We start from the raw sequence: 22,909 nt of genomic DNA, 5'->3' as shown, positions 1-22,909 counted from the left end.
TCGAAGACGGCAGAGAGCTAGGTGGCGTGATGAAATTAGGAAATTCGCAGGCATAAGATGTGGTCAGCCGGTGCAAGACAAGGGTAAGTGGAGTGATCGCTAGGATAGGCCTTCGTGCTGTATTGGACGTACATAAGCTGATGATGATGATGACGACGACGACTAACAAACTGAAGAAATACTCGGAGTGGGCGAGAGAACGTTTTGCTGCCGGTATGGCAGGACCACTGCAGTTCTTTCGCAAAAAAAAAAAAAATCCAATGAGCCCCGAAGCCTTCGAGCTTTTTGTTTCAAACAGAACACATGCAGTCTCTGAATTCATCAGTCGTACAAGTAACAGTGCACGTGTCGCGTGCGAGAAAACCTTAATGTCTGCTAAAATGATGCCTCTCAGTCAAACCAGAGTCCTTCCATGTTTTCTCATCATAAAACTCCGCCGTCACACTATTGGAGAGGCTCCTACGCCATTCAAAAGAACTGAATTATGGGGTTTAACGTGCCCAAACCACTTTCTGATTATGAGGCACGCCGTAGTGGAGGGCTCCGGAAATTTCGACCACCTGGGGTTCTTTCACGTGCACCTAAATCTAAGCACACGGGTGTTTTGGCATTTCGCCCCCAGCGAAATGCGGTCGCCGTGGCCGGGATTCGATCCCGCGACCTCGTGCTCAGCAGCCCAACACCATAGCCACTGAGCAACCACGGCGGGTGTGCGCCATTCAAAGCTGCCGCGATGCGACGCCACTGTGCCTCAGAGGTCATCGTTTGCATATGGAAACGCTTTCGCGGGGCGAGACACGCTGAGTAATTTGATGCGTTCTGTGCATGTGCTGCGCTATTTCTCGAGTTCTGGACTGTTTAGCTGAAGTGGTGGGGTGGGACGACGATGTCGAACATGTGTTGCGTGCCGTGGTGCCGTTCCTGCTGCAAGAGAATGACCGAAAAGGTGTCGTTGTTTTGTTTACCGAGTGACAAGGAGCAGCGTGAGAAATGGAAGCCCTTCCATATCGCGCCAGGAAAGTGGTGGTTTTAACTTTGAATGCAAATATACGCGTTTGTGCGCGAAACGCTTCGACGCCTCGGACATCATAACTGCCTTCGATTTCGGTATCAACTGCGACGCCATGTCCCTGGAGCGTGAAAAGCTGACGCTGAAGCCCAACGCCGTCACAAGGATTTTTGAAGGCCTTCCAGCATATCTCAAGAAACCCAAACATTGCTCCCGTTGATCCACAGTTCGACCCTTACGCAAACGACCACGTGTGTCGTGAGGTACGATTAAAGAGCGCCGACTTTTTATTTTTTTAGGAATTCTGGCTACTTATGTTAGTTTAAGAGTTGATTTGACATGTGTTATGAAATGCTTATGTCTTACGCTCTCTTGCGTATGGAAACAATCGATGATGCATTCTGCATTTAGTTCCCTTCGCTTGCAGGTGACTCCTGCGCCCCAATGCATGTCTCCCATGTTTTGATGTTCTTTCTGTATGCTTCTTATATCAGTGCCACGCTTTTAACAAACTTCTTGCATTGTGAATGGTGGAAGTTACGTTACAGTAACGCGGCGGTTGCGGAAGTTTCGAAAGCTAGAATACCGAGGCTGTCCCCCACACAACCACGGCGGTAGTGGCGCTCCTGTGCCCTCTCATGCACAGTTACGCCTCTAGCGGCGGGCGCCGGCTCTATATGAAACTGAGGGGGCAGTTTCGTGACCAGAAAAAACATGGACTGTGGTCACACCAACGTACCCCACGAATTCCTTCTCAGTTCACTTCGCAGAACAATGTTAGAGAGACCGCCCATGCCCGACTATTATCCGGAAACAGGTCATCAAGTTTAAGAAGGGCTTTCTTTCGCTTCTAAGCAGCTTTCGTTGAAACACGCGTAGGCTGGGCACGAAACAATCGCAGAGGCGGGGGACGTCAAGGGCTTCTTGTTTCTTTCGTCTTTGACGGCGATTAGAGGCCGCAGACAATGCATCGTTTTACATAGCGGCAGGTGTAATCTCTTAGCAAGGCGTAGCGGACCAACGAAGCAGTCGGCCTCTTTCTACCTTCATGCGTTGCCCTTCTGTGCGTCGTATTCGTGGGAGAACCAAAAATAAAAAGAGCCACAAAACAATGGAGTGCGGGGGCTGCCCACGACTCCAAGCAACAGTGACAAATTCTTGTGACATGCAGTCTCCTGGGGCCGTGTACTGACGTCGCCTAGCTGGTGTGCCTACATCTTAATACTGCATATGTATACGTACGGGAGGCAAACGATCGTAAAGCGGAATTTTCCTGAAACTTCGGTGGGCGTCCACTTCATTTCCGTGTGCCTGGGCTGTGGTTCACTGTCGTTTCACCATCGTTTCAACCTATACTGATCCCGCCTTTCCCCCGTGGCAGACCAGAAAGTCTACTTTAAGAGTGCAGGTGTTTTAGGAGTGGATTTTTTGGTCGCGTTGGTATTGCAGTGCTAAGTGTAAGAGCGCAAAACACACACAGAGACAGAGCTCAATATCACAGCGCTGTGATGTTCAGCTCTATCTCTGTGTATGTGTCTCGCGTTCTTACATTTAGCAACGCGTTTCAGCCCCTTGATGCCAGAGTGTGCAGATGTGTTTTGCATCTCTGGTTTATCACCCCTTTTTCGGCATTTAACGGAGTTTTCCGACGGTCCTTTCAAAGGTAGTTTTCAGGGGAAACCTCCTCTTTTTCACTCTTAGATTGACTGAAGGCCATTGGATTGTAATACGTGCTGTGAACTTTACTTTTCTCCACCTTCTCATCTTGCTTTTTTCCCCTCCTTCCCCAGTGCAAGGTTACTCAACCAGCCTCGGTTAAACTCTCTGCCTTTATTTTATTAATTATTTCCCTACCTATTATAAATAGGTAGATAGAAATTAGTTTGTCGCAATTGAGAAAGAAAAACAACCTAAATTCGCTGGTGGTCACAGAAAATGGTTAAGAGCTTTGAACAGGTTATGAATGAAGGAAAATGGGAAAATTTCAAGAAACAAAGCAAAGCCCGCCACTGCGTAAATCTTAAAGAACAGCAGAGCCGAATTCACAAAGCTTTCTGTTGGGAAGAACTACATGCCAGTGGCTGGCCGCGTTCGCTCATAATACTATTACCCGCTGTGGTAGCGTAGAGGTTTGGCGACTGCGTTGCTAAGACCGAGGGCGCGGGATCAAATCCCGATGGCCGCGGTCGCATTTATATGGGGGCAAATTGCAAAAACACGCCTGTACACTATGCATCGGGCGCACATTAGAGAACCCCAAGTGATAATAAAAAGATTTAAAAAAAAACAAGAGCGACCGGATTCCCCCACTTTGGCGTGCCTCAGAATCACATTGTGGTTTTGGCACGTAAGATCCCAGAATTTCATCAATTGATAATATTATTGCCATAAAAATTATACGGGCACTTATACCGTGGACACTCGAGGCTCTCACGGTGTCGACGGCGCAGGCGCGGCCCGCCTACGCAAAGTTCGGTCTGCGGAGACGCGAGTGATGCGCAGTGTGGGTGCACAAAAATGACGAATCCGCAGAGGAGCGTGGGCAGCGTTCTGCGTCCCACTGCTGACACGAGGGTTGTGCGCACATACGCAAGCGTTGCTGCCGAGAAAATGCGTGCATGCCTTGCAGCCACACCAGTGCTTCCAGTGCGTCCAGTGGACGGAGTGCGACGTTTCAAGCTACGAGCGCTGGCGATTTTTCCTTCAGTCTGATCTCGTGCACCTTCCATGGTACGAACGCCTGCTGCGCCACTTGCGGTGATTCGTCAATATGCCAGCTATGCGATACTCCTGGTCGCTGTCTGGGCACCGCTTCTGCTGCGCCAGCAGCCTTTGCCTGGCGTGCTGCGTCACGCCAACATACAGTGACCTTGCGTATTTTTGAACCCCGCCCTAAGGGAGCTACAACTCTGCGCTAAACCTTGCTATCGCTTTCAATGAATCGTGCCTCGAGCAGAAACTGCAATTTTCTTATTTTTATTTTTTGTGTTGTCTTTCTAGCGATTTGCCGCTATGTATTCTTTCGAAACGCTTTAGTGCAGGAAGTCTATTATGAATGCGGGTGTACCGATTTTCGTGTTCGTAAAGTAACCTGACAGAGGTTTTAAAGCGGAAGAGTTTGATGAGTATACTTGGCTTGTGACCTTAAAGGGTGTCCGGTGAATGAAAATTTTGAGAGTTTCATTTAGCCAGGGGCCTTATAACGCAAAACTCTTCGAATCTGTTTTTATTCCAGTCTCATGACGTCAAATTCACGTAACCACCGACGCAAGCGTCGGGCGGTTACCTGCAGCGTTGTTTGAAAAGCCCTATCAAACACGGTCCTCGTTTATGGGAGGTCACTTTTTTTGCTTTCAAAGCGAATACCATTGCCTACATTGAGCAGTTTTTCTTATCTAATTGGCTGACGCAATGCGAGGAGCACGCTCAAGTGGAGAGCTCGAGGGTTTCGATGGAACCGAGCCAGCACTTCGAAAACAGATAACCGGATGAGAAGGGCGGAGCCGGCGTCTGCGATTGGTCCGCTTCCCCTTACTTAGCTTGCGGTGGCTGGTCGAAAATCGCGGCGGCGTGAAACGGACAGTTTAACATGCCGCTAAAACGGATCTTCAACAAGGAAGAGTTGACAGAACAATGCCGTACGTGTGTCGAAAGGGCTCTATAATGTTATACTGCCACACAAGATATTTTATTATGCGCAAATAAACCCATGCTCCCCGGCTGCTCCGACTTGCCAGTACCAGAGCAATCGACGGGCAGCCATCTTCTATTCCTTTTGGAACGGGACACTGCCCAGCTATTCACTAAAAAAGATTCGGTTTTGTTCGGCATATTAATGCGCCTTTATCGCGTACCCGTCACTATGACGTGTGAGTTTTCGTGTTTTTATGACGCCGCGTGACAGACAGGTGGAATGAGCGCAGCCCGAAAGCGCTTGGCCAATAGCACAGCGCTAATGACGGAATAGGCGTCGTATCAGAAATAATGATGTTTCGTTCGCTTGGTATAATCATGCATAATCAGTGTGCACTTATCATATCAAATGGGGCGTTTTCGCGGTTTTCGTGACGTCGCGTTACAGACAGGCGAAACGGGGGTTTTCCGAAAATTCTTTGACCAGTCGTAGAGGACCGAGTGTAGAATTGGATTAGAAAAGTTTGGAATAGCTTCACGCTATAGCACCCGAGGATAACAACCCCATAAAATTTCACGTCTTCTTTTCTTCATATTTTTTTTCGTTCTTTTTCTGCCAATGGGGTGCATCTCAGTAAGCGCTATACGTTTTTTTGACAAAGGGCTACCAGTCCTGGCAGCTCCTTCAATGAATTAGTACGCAGTAATTAGACGCAATACTAATTTTATTGTTAATGCATTTAAAACTTAGGGCGCGAAAGCTAGTGTAGGACTTCGGACTATACCAAGGAATAGAAGAGGAAGTCGAAAATCCGGATACCTCGGATGACACCAGAGGTACATGAACAAACGAAAATTTCAGCTGTATAAAAATAGTTAAAAACCCGGCTGTCGAAGGAGTGGAAGGAGTTCAAGCAGTACCGTAACACGCTCACGAAAAGGCTGAGATCCCCATGGGTAGAGTATTATTTATCATATACGTATGTTAATGATGGACGATCAGACGTCCTGTGGTCACTGTTAAACATAATGGTGCATTCTGATCAAAAACATGGTCTTCTTTTAAAACTTAATGCACATGACAAGGAAATAGCTGGCAAAGCTTTGGCCAATCCTTTTAATACTCGTTTCACTAGCATGATACCGAGTGGTACCTTGATTGATGCTAGCGAGTATGTCAGCGTACGCAATAATATTTTCTTATACCTGGTCACCTATAATGACTGAAGCGATTGTAGCAGTTACCCAAAAGCCAAATAACAGCAGTAGATGCGACATTGATAGAATTCAGATCAGGCCGGTCAAGCACGTAGCTCATGTTATCACAGCAGTTCTTACTCATATATTTAACTTGCGCTTAACAACAGCAGTTATGCCGACCAAAATTCTGATTGCTAGAGTATCTGTTCTTTGCAAAAAGGTTGGAAGAAATAATTTGGGAAACTGAAGACCTGTATCTATTGTACCACTGTTCTCGAACGCCTTCGAAAAAAATTTTGCATATTAGATTTTCTTGGTTTCTTGATAAGTATAAAATGTTAACCCCTTGTCAATTTGGCTTGCGTAGAAATAAATCCACTGAATTAAGATTGCTCAGGCAGGAGGGATACATTCTTGAACAGATTTAAAAAAATAATTCGTTCCTGGTGTTTTTATTGACTGGGTCAACGCCTTCGATTTAGCGCACCACGATATGCTCTGCAAGAAAGAACACGTTTATGGCGTTCGCGTACTTGCTCTTTCATTAATAAAATTGTACTTGTCGTGCCGACAACAAATAGTGCGGATCAATAACTCCAGCTCTGACTTCATAGCTTTACTTCGTGGTGTACCCCAGAGCATCATAATGGGCCCTTTGTTATTCAACCTCTGTAATCATCACTTTGTAAACATTATTTTACGGACGCCAAAGATATCCCATATGCTGATGATTGTAGTATATCTTTTTGATGTTCTTACATGCATGAACTTATTGGGCCGTTGAAAATGCACTGTCACGAATACAGAAAACTGGTCCATCTCGAATGGATTGCGGATTAGTGAGAATAAAACAAAAGCTGTAATATATAGACGTAAAAACGAATTGTAAAGAACACCTGCAGTATTGAAATTGTTGAAAAGCTTAAGTGCCTTGGCATGGTTCATTCCTCCAATATGTCCTGCGATAATCACATCACGCGATTATCAAGAGGGCTAGGAACCTTCCACTGTGAGCTAAACTGTGCTCTCTCTCTCCTCTCTCTCTCTTCATCCCTATACCCCCTTCTCCCAGTGCAGGGTAGCAAACTGGCGTGCGTCTGGTTAACCTACCTGCCTGTCCTGTCTTCTATTTATCTAACGTTAATCACCAAAAGAAAAAAAAATTAAGACTGAAATTCTTCCACCGTATCTTCTATAATAAAACAGGCACTGATAGGCGCAACTACTTCTCGGAGCCAACTTGTGTCTCGACTCGACTCGACCACTCAAAGAAGGTGCGCGAATACAGTCGTAACAGGCACCGTTTTGCCAAACCCTTTTTTCGGCAAACTGTGACAGACGGGAATTTGTTACCGGAGAAATGTGTTTCGGCATCTGATAATCACGATGTTTATTCGCGCCTGTGTTCGTGACAATGTATTACTGTCTTAATTTTGTTTTAATTTTCTGTTACACTTGAAAACGTTAACTTATTGTATCTTCCCACCTTGATGTTACTTTACGTATTCTTTACTTATTTGTGTGAACAATTTAATACATCTTTCCCTAACTGCCTCCCCCCCCTGCGATAATTCCTTCGAGGCGACGCAGGTATTCTGTAAAGAAAAAGTAAATAAATAAATGTATTTAGAAAAAAAGAAAACTAGCCCAGACAACTAGTGAAAATGGTCGTTCCCGACACTTGCTTTCTAGAAAAGCCGAACTGCTGGTCTAGAACGAATTGTTTTGATCACACCCGAATTGTCATCTTGCGTGGAATAGAGCGCCCCTCTCAAATCTACAACGTTACTCGCTGAGGATAGCAAGAATGCCTTCGCTTTATCGATAATGTCCCTCATGCCTCTCCAACGGCGTATTTGCCTCGCAGTGCAGAAGTAATAAACATACATAATCACTATATAGGTATAGGTTAGGCATCAAAATAATACTAAAGATGACATAAATAATTTGCCCATGGTAGCCCATTTACATCACAGAGTTCCAAGCTACATTATACGACACGCGGAAAGCTGGATTGTACCGGCTTTTGTTTAGACCCAAGTAAACAGCGACATCTTTACATACTGCCCTCTCTGTTAAATAGCTATGAGCGTAGCAACTTCGCCTTGTGCTCATAGAGAACTGCGCATTACATTTCTATAGATAATAAAATTCACCTATTCAGATATTTCATTTTTTATTTTACTAGGCTGCAAATGCAGTGACTACTTACGTTCATCAATGCTCTTATAGTTGTTTGCCGTAACTGCGTGCCTTGTCTGATTGATCTCGAATAGCGGTATAGTATGTTGTATAGTTACTTGTCTTGCAAATATTTTTGCATCCGCCGTTCCAAAGTTCCTAAAGGTCTGTAATGTTCAAGCTGTCTTGGCAGCTATTTTTTCACAGACCCCTCTGTATGCATTTTGCATAAAGAGAAAAATAAATATTGACTGATTGGTTCATTGATTCAGTCATATATCTCCAACAAGCCTGAATACGAGGAAAATTTCTTTTTTAATGTCTTGCAACTTCACCACATTAAGGGTGTCCACAGGAACAACAACAACAACAAAAAAGACAGAAATGTTAGAGAATAAGAGTCCGTGTCAGCGTCCACCCAAGGTCAGCATACAAAGCACTGCGGAGCGATATTTGCGCAATGGAAGCCAAAAAGGAACAACTAAGATGAAAGCTTCCATCACAAGCAATAGGTGATTGGGATGTCAACGGACATCAGTCAAAAATCATGAGGTCTAATTCAAGCTCGTATTTATTATATCCTATCACACAATTATGTTTGAAATACTACAACAGAAAGGATAATGGTGGCACCATGACTACCAAGAAATTTTAGATGCGGAGTTTTGACCAAATTCGGCACTTATGCGGCTGGAAAAAATCACTTTCAGACTCACGCTTACAACCTCTGCGCTTTTTCCAGCGACATGCACGTCAGTTACCTAGCGAGATTTTTGCCGTCCCGAGACGGTACATGAGCGTAGCGCACAATGGCGCATGGTCTACTGGGAAACAACAAATCATCTGTATTTTAAACCGCAAGATACAAATGAAAGGCGTGTGGTTTGAAACGCCTCACTCCTGCCACGCACGTTGACGTAGCTCGCACAACTAATACCGCGTCTCTGTATGGCATAGGACGAAACTGATTGCACTACCACATAGGAGCTCACCGTCGTGCGGAACAATGAATCGATATATGTTTGCACCGAGCACATCGGAAGCAATAGACTTTTTGCAAATAATATACTGCGCAGGCGTGAGAAAGGTTTCTTTCCAACCAAAATTTATCGACCACCGGTCTAGTAGAACTCAGTATTGCCGCACCCGAAACCCAACACATCCCTCTACTCTGCAGGGGTTCGGCAGTGGTATAAGCTGTTGAATGGGAGCAACGCATTCTCTCAGAGTGCCGAGAAGCCGTCTGTGGGAACCATAAAATTGCCCCGGAGTAATTCTCGGAAAGCATTCAAGTTCGTTCTTGCGCCCTCCGCACTCAAAGGGACAAATATCGCCGAGAGTTCTAGGTTGGAAAGCAGCCTTCCAGGCCAGCCGACTTACTGAATTTCGCAAATGGACAGTTCTAATCACACACAAGTAGCGAGAAATGGGCGAGTTAGAATATGTTCACGATTCCCCAGCGCAACAAGTAGACAAAAACGAAACAGAAGAGACGATCATGGAGCTCTTGATCAACTGAGGCTTTAATGGAAACACATCGCGAATATACACGATTTTACGGAGAGAGCGGGGATACTCTCGAACCGGAAGCACTGCGTTCGATTCGCCGTTTCCGTTTCCGGTTACCCAGAGTGGCCCTCTGGCATTGGGCTGTTAAATTTGCTCGACAGAAGTTGACACGTGCGTGTTTCAATGTGTTTTCTTCTTTTTGCGTGCGCTGGTTAACAGCAGAAATGCCTTTCACCGCGCCTACGTCGTCCGGTCAGCACTGTGTAGTGGTGGGTTGTGGCAACAACCAGTGAAAACGAAAGAATATCGCTGATAGCTTGTGCGAAAAACACGCTGTGAAGAAGGAGCAATGTGGTTGCGACATGTTTCTGTTGCACCGCTTCCCCGCGAACGTCGACTTGGGTCGTCAGTGAACTTCTCTGATAAACAGGAAAGACTTCGTGCCAAACAGAAATTCACGTGTGTGTTCTGCGCATTTCCTTGATGGAAAACGCACAGAACAAAACCCGCTGCCGATGCTGAACTTGGGTTACCAGAGAAAGGTAAGTGAACACTTGTTCATCGCTACCTGACCCGTTCTAAAGCACCGCATTTCATGTAATTAGTGCCTTAGACATTGCATTGGGCCTTTACAGCTCTAGTGAAAAAGCTTTGAAGTCATGTACCGTAGCTCGTGGCTATTTCTGCCCCTCGATTTCTGCCGAACCTGAATAGGAAACATGTGCCGCAGTTTCACGCTCGATAGTGGTGCTGTGAAAATGTTACGATTGAGCTAGGCTTCATGCTATCGGTGCGGAGGACACGATATCGAACTGGTGAGACGTTAACTTTTTACATCTTCGTCGCTTCGCTTGTCCGTGGCGATGTATCAGCAATTGTTGCTGAATCGAAGCCTCGGTTCTTGGCTGCGATAATAGATTTGCTGCGGTGACCTAGCGGTTAAGGCGTTTCGATGCCAAGGCCGAAGTCATGGTGCCGATACGCAGCCGAGGCGGTGACATTTCTATGGAGGCCCAAACCGCAAAAACGCTCCTGGCACTAATGCTTGGGTGGTCTAAGAACTTCGGGTTGTCAGAATTAATAAGTTCGTCTCTACTGCAGTGCACTTCATAATTTTGTCAATGGCTTTGGCACATAAAACCCAAGAATTTTTAGCTGTGATAATAATAAAGCTTCGTAATATTTCAGGTTATCTTTGGGCGCAGACGCCTGAACCGTGACGAAAATACGCCAGCACCAACTAAGCGGAAGGCAAGTGTACAGACTGTTATCACTGTGTGGCTGATAATGATTTATTTCCGTTCCAGAGAAAAATGAGCAGAGACACACGAGATGAAGAGTCACGTCAGGTTCCTTCACAGAGTGTAAGGCTTTTCTTTGGTCTAATTTGTCAGAATCTGAACATACCAGTGAACTGAACTATGGAAAATAGCCGGTGTGTGTCGTTATAAGAACAATGTAGCCAATTGGTCACAAGAAAGATTTATGTATGTTGCGTACCACAATATGGGAAGATATTTCGTTTGTTAAACAAACTTGTATTTGAGAACAAGAACTTAGCTAGTTGATGTTTTGCCTAGAAGTAACTTCACTTACTGGAAATGCCCCAACTAGGTCTTTCCCGCACTGTGAAGTTTTCATAACTATGTAGGCCAGTGGAAGTTCTGTCAATACAACAGGCTTAAAGCTAATGATGTGTTTTTACAGGTCACTTATGATGCACAAGCTTCCACATTGACCTCTCTTTTGGACAGTTTGGGATATGTGAGTAGGCATTCACTGTCTTGACATACTATCACTGAGAATATGTGCTCACTGTTATGTGTCCTACCCATACCAGGTTGGAGATGGGGCCGAGACAATTCTAGACAGCTCTTCTGCATGTCAGGAAACAGAAGTAAGTAGTCCTGCCAACAGCTTAAGCTTACAGGCACACCAGACACTATAAAACCATGCCAACTGTTGCTGTCGTTCTCTCAACAGGAGACTTCCCACAGTGAGCCTGCAGTGTTCAGTGCTGCATTTGAAAGTGAACCAGCTGTAAGTGACCTCCTGCACCACTTATTGACACAAGCGCTGTTCAATTCTTTACACATTATGAAAGAGTAAGCAGTCGTGCAAATTCTTCTGCCTTCTTATATTGTCATATTTAAAGATGACTCAACTTCAACAGGCTGCAGCTCACATGGAAACCACATCATTCAACAATGTTTTGGGGAATGAAGATGTAAGTGCTCACACAGCCAATCTAGGCTTCTGAACATGGTGCCTGTTTAAATAGTACACACATTCACATGGTTTCTCCTTTCATAGGCTCACTGCAGCGAAGAGACGTTTCCCAGCTCTGGCACAGTTTATGAACCAGATGTGAGTGGTCAGGATAATCTAGGCTTTCTCATATGCTGCTTCAAGTGGAACTGAGCTGCCAATTTCTTCTGCAGGTTTTCCTTCACACTGGAAATTCACTGGTCAGATGTACATTGAATAAGGAGCCAGATGTGAGTGTACAGGCACTCTCCTCTCACATGATCATGTCTACTTCCTGTGTCACACTGCAATGATGATTGCTGCTGTGCTTTGTTTACAGGCTTTCACTTATGGCGTAGCTACTCCAGACAGCAGTGTTGCAGAAAATGAAGTTTGTGGGAGCTTAATATTAGATCACGAAGTTGACGTAAGTATGCACGCAGATTACTTGAGTTGCTGGATGACGTGTTTAAGTTTCTTACAAAACTGTCATTTTGTCAGATTCACGTAAGCAAAACCGAGCATATCATGACAAGGAAAAATACAAAGGTAATATTTTGTAATGTTAACCTGTTCTACATCATGACATGCCTTTCCACTTCCTTGTAGGTGATGAAAGATAGCTCCACACAATGGGAACTACCACCAGCTGACCATTCCTACACCAGCACGAGACTTTCTATGACCATGAGAACTATTTCCTATTGAACACTGACCAGTGATGACATTCTATTTTACACTGGCATTTCTGCGGCTGTATTTGACAAGCTCGTGTCAGCACTGAAGACTCAAGACCAGCTGTACGTAATTGACAAACATGAGGCTTAGACTTGGCCTCCTTTGTGGAGATTTAGCAAGACGGTACGAGGTCTCTGTAGCTTATGTTTCTGGAACATTTTCGAGAGTGCTGGACGACCTGGTGAAGATCATGCAAGAAGTTGTAGTGCGGCTTTCCCGCTCAAGGTTGCGGGCAAGCATGCCTGAGAGATTCAGAAACAGCGAGTACAGTCGTACAACATGCATATTCGACTGCACTGAAGCACTAATGCAAAGGCCATGGAAACTGATGGCCAGATCCCAAAGAGTCAGCCAATACAAGGGTGCAAACACGATGAAATTTCTTACCGTCATAGCACCAAATGGATTTATAATGTTTGTGTCAGATGTGTATGGAGGCAGGGCGTCAGACAAATACATTGTAAAGACATGTGGAGTGGAAGAGTACCTCCTCCCAGGTGATGAGATAATGGCAGACCGTGGTTTCAAGCTTGACCCTTATCTTGAGGTTCAAGGGATTAAAATGAACAGGTCTGCATTTACAAAAGGTAGGTGTCCACAATAGTGTTCTTATAACCTCCATAAACTTAAGAGCTACACAGTAATTACATGTACATGATTGCCTTTTCATCCTTTTTTTCTCAGGAGAGGATCAGCTACCTGAAAGTGAAGTCACCGAAACTAGGCGCATCGCTTCGCTACGAATTCATGTTGAGCGGGCAATCAACCGAATCAAGACGTACAGAATTTTCAAGCAAGTACTGCCCATCAAGTCAAGAAAGTATGCCAGCAAAATTGTCCTTGTTTGTGCAGGACTCTGTAACCTTAAACGCCCGCTCATCAACGAACAGACAAAAGCATAAATGTCCCGTATGTACTTTAATTTAGCCTTAAGCACTCTGTGAGAAGTGAATAGGGTAAACTTGACTTCACTAATGCCGTTTTAAAGCGAAAGCTTTACTGGCCGCGAACTTGCGATTTCGCCGTGGCCTTGCTCTGAGGAGGCACATGACGTCACACCGCGTTCCTCGTCGTTGCGTTCGCCTCCACTCGCTTCGCCAGCTGCGTCGCATGCCTGATAACATGTCGGAGGAATGAAAAGGAGAGCTTGCGTGTGCTGCAACCACAGTTGAGGCGGCAGTATGGACGGCGACAATTCTGATAAGCAGGAGGAGGCCTGGAATCGACATCGGAACGAGATGAAGAGGAAATGAATCGCCCAGGAAACAGACGAACTGCGCGCCGAATGATTGGCTGAACGCCGCAACATAGCTAGACAACCAGACTAACCTGGACTTGCAATCAAGATTAACCAAGGCTAACCATGCTATGCCTTAGCTTTCGCTACGTATATCCTGGCATAGCCGAGGTAAGCCACTGCCAATTTTTTGTAACTTCACTGGTTTGGTACCTGTGAAGCTTATGGAAGTGATTTGAAGCCAAGGTGTTAAAAGGTGGTTGAATGTTTTTTATTCATTCAGTATACTTGGATGGCTCCAATGAAGCAGACATTATGAATAAATAAAATTTCACTTGCTCATCACAAATCGCAAATCTCGTCATACTTTTTGCACACAGCCAGCTTTTTTTATGATGTAGGTCCGCAAGGTGAGGCAGGAGATGCAAAAAGTAGAATGTTTTGAGCCTCTTCAGGTTCTGTTCAATGTACCGTGTGTCAATAGGCACATTTACAATGACATCACTTTCAGCCGACCACACATAAAAATAGCAGGTGCTTTTGCCACAGCAAAACATGCTAAACTGCACTTGGTCATAGTAACCATTTTTGCCACCTGGACAAAGCACAGGATCCCCATTCACAAGCTTAACGTCATACTTTCCCTTTTCAATTAATACCATGCAATCTGAAACTGTGGGACACTTGATCTCAACTAGGGCATCATCAGCACAGATGCCATCAGGGCTTGCAGACAGCCAAGGATGTGTACTGCTCACTACCATACCCGACTGCGCTGCAGCCAGACCAGTCTTTCTCATAAATGCTACTCTTGCAATGGCTTCGTACTTCAGCCCATGCTTTGTGGCAGCATTACCGGTAAAGCTTGGATTTGAAAGTGCAGAAACAGCTTTTGAGGGATCAGTGCTTTCCCTTTTAGGAAGCCGCTTCACATTTGATGCAGATAGGTGAAGGCGCCTGGCCATGCGCCATAGCGGGCACCCCTGTTCCCTAGTGGCAAATTCAAGGGAAGCCCGTCCTTCATTCAAAAGCATAAGAAATTTTTGATAAAATACTTTGCAAAGGTCGCAGCCTTCTGGAAGTTCCAAAGGGTCTGTATGTGAGTGGCGAGGCTGGCTTGGCAGATCAGTAGCACGTGGGTCCCAAGCAGCCGCATTCAATGTACTATGAAGCAAAGTACATGCAAGATATAAAGCAATTACACACAATTCGCACTGCACTGTGCCGGCTAACACCACTTGCATATATAATGATGTGCAATAACCAAACATGATATCTACTGTATTTGAAAGGCACCAAAACCTACTATCACAATCTGCATTACCATTTAGTTAAATAAATGGCAACAAATAACCCGTCAGTCTCCTAACATATGCGAGTAAGTGCCAAAAAGATACTGAGGCCATACAGTGCCAAAAAAAATATACGGTTTTAAAAAACAGCCGCCGCTGTAATTTTAAGGTATTTCACTTAACACAAATGCACTCATTTGATGTTGGAAGAAATGTGCCCTCAACAGGAATGTTGAAGAGATCTGAAAATGGTTTGCTCCCAATGTGGTTTATCAGCTCTACATCATTTCCGAAGCGATGAAACTTTCGTGTGGGTTTTGGGGCCTTATTTTCGGAGTCCACAGTTCGTTTTTGCAGCTTAATGTCCATATCTTCAAGCAGGACAGGTTCCACATTCCTCTTTGTTCCCCTGTTCCACTGAGCTGTTTGGTCAGTACATGATGTGCCGGTCAGTCCCGAGGCGACAGCCATATCGACTTTCCACAGTAGTGCACCAATATGGTTGCAAACCCTTGCTTTCCCAGCCATACACGAGCGACCAGCAGTGATCACCAGTCTGGTGTGCCTGACGCAAGCCCATGCCGTCCAAGGCTTTTGATTTATGGCCTGCGATGGTCGAACATCCGCCTTGAGGTACACTAAGTCTGCGTTAAAATTAAATTGTGACAAAGCACCTGGCCCACCCAGTCACTCTGTACAAAATTGTAAGAGTCTAGGCTTTTGTATGCCTCAGCTTCTTTGAGGTCACACGCCTTGCTCTTGATGAGGTAGCACACAATGTGGGCACTAGACACACTTGGCCACGCCTTGACGTCGTTCACCCAGCTGTTGACAAACATTGGGTGCACGTAGGTCACTCCATCTGAAAAAATAGGTGACATCAATCAGTGAGTGTATATGTAGGCTAAAACTAGAACGCTGTAAGAATACGTAATCAAGCTTCCTTGCGCACAATATTTGCATATACTGCAGCAAAAAATACAATGATTAAAAATTATATTCTGATGGTTTACGTGCCAAAACCACGATTTAGTTACAAGGCACGCCGTAGAGAAGGACTCAGGATTAATTTTCGCCGCGTGGGTTTGTTTAAAGTGCACCCGATGCATAGTACACGGGCATTTTAGCATTTTACCCCCATCGAAATGTGGCCGCCGCCAACGAGATTTGATCCAGCGGCCCAGGGCTTAGTAGCGCAACGCCATAGCCACTGCGCCACCACGGCGGGTTATCAAATACAATGGGTACATGCGATGGGAGAATGCAGATCATCGATCTGATATGTGTTAAACTGTGAGATGCACTTGGAGGCGACATTGTCATGCCCGTGGCTCAGACTGCAACGTCCCTACATTCCCGTCACTAAAACATTAAATGCTGTTTGCAGTGTGGTACTCCAGATTACTTTGACCAGCTCAGCTCCTTTAGTGTAAACACAATGCACGGCAGTGGGCGCTGCGGCCGGCCTTAAGTCCAACAGCGCAACGCCATAGCCCCTGGGCTACCGCGGAGTGCTCGTTTTTCTGAGACGGTAGATATCGCTTCTTTCCCACACCGTTTCCATTTATTACGCGAGATGAGGCTTTGTAGCACGCCAGTGATGCGGACGGATTATTAGGACGGCTAGACGGCTTTCCGCGATCGCAGATCAGTACAAACTGCGTCGTTCCGCACATGTCTGAGTGGAAAGCACTTGCAACAGAGAACGAAGATTTCGGTAGCACACCGCCGCGAAGCGATCCTAAGCAGCTTGGTTGCAGACCAGTCATGCGATAAGATATTGTTCATAGCAGCATAGCGAGCGATGGCAAGATGCGGTGTCCGCACCGCCACAAACGTGTGAGCTGACAGCTGCTTCTAACACTCCCGTTCAAAGTACAACTCACAGATGCTGCGCGATCACGGACACGGCGAACGATGAAACACAGCATGCATTGTTTATTCTACGATAATTGACGCGCAATACATTGCGAGTTGAGCGCACACACTTACCGATGTCGATCGTATCCACAGCCGACGATGTGCGGGTCCCGCTGGCTCCTGGCTGCGTGTTGCTGTTCGTTGTGGCCACTGTGGCCATTTCTAAGCAGCGATGAAGACTTCGCGAGCAGAAAGATGCGTCTGTAACGCGCTAACAAAAATTCCGCAGGAATTCACAGACACAAACGTCGGTACACCTCATACGAACACGTTGCCAAAAGGCGCTGCCGGCGCAGTTACCAGCCCAGCATGGCGCGGCAATGACGCTTCCGGTGAGAGCCGACAGGTGGCGCTAGTATGATGCATATGGCGGCGCCCAGCTGCCTTAGGTAAAGTAGTCTATATACGACGCGGATTGCACCAAACCGGAAAAATAAAGAAAATAAAAAATAAAGCCACATCTTGTACAACATCACCGCACATATATCAAGTGTGATTAAGCCTGATTTAAAAATTCAAATTCATCCTGTGTTTGAGTGCTGGAGAGCTGATTTAAGCATTTGTTCAATCTATTCTTCCAACCTATTTACATAGGTTGAAAGTATATTCCGAAATGGAGGAGGAGGAGGAGGATGAAGGGAAGAGAGAGAAAGACCGGAAGGATAGCCACTGCATAGATCGGCTGGCTACTCTGCACTGGGACAAGGGTGTCAAAGTAATTGAAAATTATAGAATGAGACACGAGCAAGAAAGAAAATAAGAAACAAAGAAAAAGCGGACAGGAGGACGATATCACGTGCGACACTTATCAGAGCCTGTCGCTGAGTCAACTTATCTATAGAAAGCGCAACAACGCGTTCAACGCATCCTGTGCTGAGCACGGTCTAGACCAGTGATTGTGGATTCTCGCTTCCAACAAAGGGCGATTGATCAGTCTGTTTAATGTGGTTGAGAGTTCTCTTATAGGCGCAGTGAAAGAAGGACATTCACAAAAAAAATGCGCAATCGTCTCCTCGCAACCATTTTTGTCGCATGTAGGGCTGTCGGCCCTTCTGATGCGAAATGAAAGAACGTTTCGGAAGGCAACGCCGAGTCACAGGCGGCACAGATACGTTTTTACTTGACGGGTGACGGAGCTGTAGATCCGAATCAAAATTACGGAGAGGAGTGTTTGTAAAGTCCGTCGAGTTCCACTGTTTCAGTGTGAGCTCACGTTCAAGCGAGCGATGACTTGTAACTGCGTCGGTTATCGACAGGTGTATTGCTATACAATAGCTATACCCCGCGAAGGGCCGAACGGGTGGCCTTATCCGCATGGTCATTGCCAAAGATGACGCGATGGTCCAGTGTACTTTGATATGCTGTGTTGTGTCATTGGTCGATTACATGGGAATGGAGTTGTCTTATGTCAGTGACTAATTGTTCATTAGGTCTGTGGTAAAACTGCGAGGTGAGACACTGGAGGGCTGCAACACTGGAGGACACTGGAGCGATGAACCATGCCTGCAACGGTTCTTGAATTATGAACTCTATGGACAGCATTGAGGGCGGAGAGATCAGTAGCCTTCTGCGACATCAAATGATATTTCTTAAAGTTGATGTTCATGGATCTCGCGGGAATGATCCGTGCACCTGCTGAGTTCGCAGAGCAAATCGAACCATCCATGTAGACGTGAAGGCGTCCACTCTGTTTTTCGTACAGAATGAAGAAGCAGGACGAGAAGGACTCTGTATGCACGAAGTCTGGCAAGACATTCTGAATTAATAGAGCATTATCAAATGTGTTTATGACGTGGGGCAACAGTGGTAAATGCTTTCAGTGGAAAAACCCCAGTGTTTCATCGGAACAATAATGCTGAAGACATTTTTCATTCCCCTTACATTTGCTTAAGTTTAGCACGCGGTTGGTAAACTAGCTGTCGTAGAAAAATGTGGAAAAAAATGTGTTTTCTTCGTCCTACATTTTTTATTATACTTCCCGTATTTATTCTATACATGTGATAAGCTAGGTTACAATTCGAAGTATACTGTTTGTTCATATAACTGTTTTTTCTTGCATAAGTTTTAAGGTAAAGAAGGCATGCCTCTGCGTGCTTTGTTTGAGCAGGAAGCTTCTGCGCCTTGATACAGCTCGGCGCATCGAAGGTAAGCAGAGTATTATATGGCACACTAAAATATTCCTTACACTTTAGTACACACTTGTTGACACAGGAACTTGTTCGGAAAAGGACAGGCAGTTGCATCTAGGAGATTACAACAGCCACCATGTCGGAAGCACACAGGCCTCGCGACAACGACATCTGCCAGGTGACGTCCCACGCAAGAGGCTGCCGCACAAACATCTTGAAGAAGCAGTGATGGTCAGAGTGAATCGCATGTGCGTGGTGCCATCTGTCTGCTGGGACTGCAGTGTAGAGCTGGAAGCTGGGCTTGCTGCGTCCGCCCTTTCCGCTACATGCCTTCCTCGTCTGGCGACCTCCTCATCCTTAGCTTCGCCCTCGCCACATGACGTAGAAGAACTGGACTTAGCCCGCTGCGGCCACTTGAATTTGAAATCACGCCCCCCCGGCAACGCGCATTTAACAGCCAGACTCACTAACCATACGAGTTTCACACAGAGATTACTAAAGGAAACTCTGGAGCTTGTGCCTGCGGCATCTGCATGGTAGGGGGTTCAGCCAGCAAAAAAAGCGCGGATAGGCATCGGAGTTGGAGGTGCGGCGTCAGAGGAGTTTGCCTTGCTAGCTGCCTGCCAGTGATCATGGTCCCTCCTAGATTTTCTTTCCTTCCTCCATGTATTAACGGGGAGTACATAGATTTGGCTAAACTTCATCATTTTGGCTTCAAGCAGCTTTGTGGCTTTCAAAATTAACCATTTGCAACAAAATGTTGCGTGATAAGTGGAGCAATTTGCAATGATTATGCATGTCGACATAGGCTAATTGCGTTGATGTGTTTAGAAATCTATTAGTGTTTAAACATTTAGAAATTTAAAGTTAAATAAATAACGTTACGAAAAATGTTTGAATCCACAAATTGATGCACTAACCACCATTCCCATAGTAGCAGAGAGGGCGCAACGCATGTGCTCCCTCCAGTGATTTTTGCCAGCTACATGGCGCTAACCACTGACCTCAAGCTCAATATTCGCGCCGGGCAATATGTGTGGAGTTTTGTGCTCCACTTAGGCTCTAAGAAAAGTGGCTCAGTGCATATATTTCGGAGACCAGAGCAAACAATACCGCAGCAGAGGAAGACGACGTTGTAGGTGTCTCAAAGGAAATTTATAGGACATAACGGCGTTTAACTTCGATCTCAAAATATTCCATTAGTGTTTTTCATAGATTTGACCAATTATATTTTTAATTACACCTACTAAGTACACCTACTATGATGGAATAATTGTTACTCGCATGCAGTCGACCCTTCGTTTATAAGCGTACCTGCTTTCTTCTTCTGCGAGAGCAAGTTCTCGTATTTCGGTTGCCACCGCTTGTTTGTTACCGTGAACTAAAGGCTATGCGAATGTATTTTCTCTGACTTATACATGACTATATGGCGATAGGGGCATCCGCAACGGAAACCACAATTAGGCGTTTCTTCGAGCAGAAAACAGCTCTAAACGACAGGACGAAGAGAGAGACACAGACCACAGCACTCACTAACAACCAAATGTCTTTAGTAGTCTTTCAGTCAGCATATATATACACTACCACTATCTTAAAGCACAAAAAGCAACATAAATTTAGCATGCTCAGGGGCATGCTGAATTTGTTGCTTTTAGTGCACTTGGTTGTTAGTCAGCGCTGTGGTCTGTGTGTCTCTCTCTTCGTCCTGTCGTATAGCGCTGTTTTCTGCTCGTAATCATGAACTAACCAGCTCAAATGCGTACTCTTCTGCGTTTCTTCGACCTTTCCAGTTACGCTAACGCGGGCCGATGGGTTTGACACAGATTGGTACGCTGATAGTTTTTTGCGACTACTGCGTATGAAGAAACCGCTGACGTTACACCATCTTGCTTGCCGTTTGAAATCTAGCCTCCAGCAATAGAAACCTGTTTTCGCCGCTTATCGCTCTTTGCCTCACTTTCGGGGGCCAATGCACGCGGTCTCCTCTGTTAAAAGAAAACAAAAGTCGAAATAAAAAAACATTGCGGCGTAATAACTGAGGAACAGGGTAATGTGCATACTTGGGACAAGACGGTTCAACACAATACAGAGAAATAAACAGCGCAAGTTTATAAAGACCAGAAGGAACGAATCCGTGGTAATGACTTCAAGCTAACTTTAGTGACTCAGAAAGGTTTGGGCGCGAGCTCGTTGGTACGGATAGTTCATTGTAAATAGCGTAAAAAAACACATATACACGGCCATATGCTATTCCTTGTCCGTGTTTGTGCGTGTGTGTTTGGCACTCTTTAAAATGAATAACTGTGGTGCTTTGACAAGACCCGGGGCGAAAATAACCCGTAAACCGCAATGAAGGTAGACTACACTGTAATGCAAGATGAATAGTGATGCGTCTACTGCGTGTCTTGTGGCTTCCGAAAAGCTCTTTCTTTTTTCTTTTTGATGTATTTACAAAAACGAAAATGTGAAACTGGCTGCGCATTTTCATTTTTAAGGCTGTCATACTGCTGTGCTTAGGTTACGCCCCTCGTGTGCTGACAAAAGCACTTCTATTTCGGGCTGTTTTCTTTTGGACGCGCGCACACATAAACAACTGTTCAAATAAAAAAGAACTCAAGTTAAGTTGCGCGTCGGTGTTCTTTGGATGGTTGTGTTACTAATGCAGTTCAATTCCTAAACAAAATTATTTATTCTTCACTATATTATTGCAGCCGATATTACTGTTCGACACGTATGTGTTGCAAAAAAGCCTACTATAACTGCGTACGTGTACAACAAGGGTGGCTATATTGCCCTGAATTTGGCATTTGAATTGTATGTTCTAACTTACGAGACATTAGTGGATGATTTGAACATTAAACAATTATTCAATGCATTTAAAAAAATAGTTTCACCTGCGAAATGAGTTTGTTCCTCTTCGAGCTGTGTCGTCCCGACACATCAAGAATAAGCCATGGTTTAACCATCAGCTGCGTATTTTACTATGGAAGGTTGGGAGAATATATCGGCAGTTTAAAATCAGACAGTTGAGTGATCGGTTGACACAGGTAATGGAATTGAAATGGCACTTCAAGCTCCTAAACGAAGTGGCTATGAACTTGTACTTTGGGAATCTAGGTCAGAAGCAAATCAGAGACCTCAATGAACGTTGGAAGTGCATTAAGTATTAAATCTAATGGAAAGGCAGAATTGTTCCCTTTCTGCAATACTTTGATCAAGTTGTTGATGATAACGTAAGTGAAGTTGAAATCTGTGTTAAATACTTTTCGTCAGTAATGGATCCTAGTTCAAGCAAAATCAACGAAGATTTTCCACTCCATGAGAATAAATTGTCAGAGGTCACGTTTAAATGGCGACTGTCCGGATGTCCGGATAAAGTGTGAAACGGAGGAAAGAGAGTGGTCCAGGTGGTTTCCCGGCAGAGAGAGAGAGAAAACCCCTTAATGAAAGGCAGAGATTTTAGCCGGCGTACAGACATCGCTGAGATGCTACTCTGCGTGGGGAAGGAATTGAGTAGAGAAAATGAGAGAAGGAGAGAGGCGCAAAAAAAAGGAATAAGTTTTAAAAATGGGCACTGAGTTTTCTGACTCATAGCCAACGGCGTGCTACGGTAAAGTCCTTCAGTGTATGCACCGTCCTACAATGAGGTGACAGAATTCGCTGTGTGAAAGGTACATGAGGGTGACAGAGCAGAACTAAAGTTTGTCGAGTTGACCAATGTTTTCTAAGTATGTGAATAAAAAGTCTATCGCATGCCTCTATTGTGTGAGGCAGGCTAAAGGGCCTAAGACATAGTCAGATGACAAAGGTCTCT

At 45.2% G+C, this 22,909-nt stretch overlaps 2 protein-coding genes across 2 annotated transcripts in view; one reads left to right on the top strand and one right to left on the bottom strand.

The window, feature by feature from the left end:
- Window positions 1-22,909, bottom strand: part of LOC126548471 (cytochrome P450 4C1-like) — a 106,434-nt gene that overhangs the window by 45,247 nt on the left and 38,278 nt on the right. The gene's annotated exons all lie outside the window — the stretch shown is intronic.
- LOC140215494 (uncharacterized) lies at window positions 12,561-14,525 on the top strand. Its single transcript, XM_072286016.1, has 2 exons — window positions 12,561-13,104; window positions 13,181-14,525. Exons 1-2 carry the CDS (start codon window positions 12,597-12,599, stop codon window positions 13,417-13,419), a joined length of 747 nt encoding a protein of 248 aa, XP_072142117.1. The 5' UTR covers window positions 12,561-12,596; the 3' UTR covers window positions 13,420-14,525.

This window comes from Dermacentor andersoni, chromosome 1, assembly GCF_023375885.2.
Source record: "Dermacentor andersoni chromosome 1, qqDerAnde1_hic_scaffold, whole genome shotgun sequence".
Classification (NCBI taxonomy): domain Eukaryota; kingdom Metazoa; phylum Arthropoda; class Arachnida; order Ixodida; family Ixodidae; genus Dermacentor; species Dermacentor andersoni.
The sequence above is the reverse complement of the archived record's forward strand: the minus strand, read 5'-3'. Positions and strand labels throughout refer to the sequence as shown.

Bases quoted from the DNA above. Each gene is read 5' to 3' on its own strand.
- LOC140215494 (XM_072286016.1), top strand. From the start codon at position 12,597: ATGAGGCTTAGACTTGGCCTCCTTTGTGGAGATTTAGCAAGACGGTAC. The intron at 13,105-13,180 runs GTAGGTGTCCAC...TACATGATTGCC, and splicing joins CAGGTCTGCATTTACAAAAG to TTTTCATCCTTTTTTTCTCA.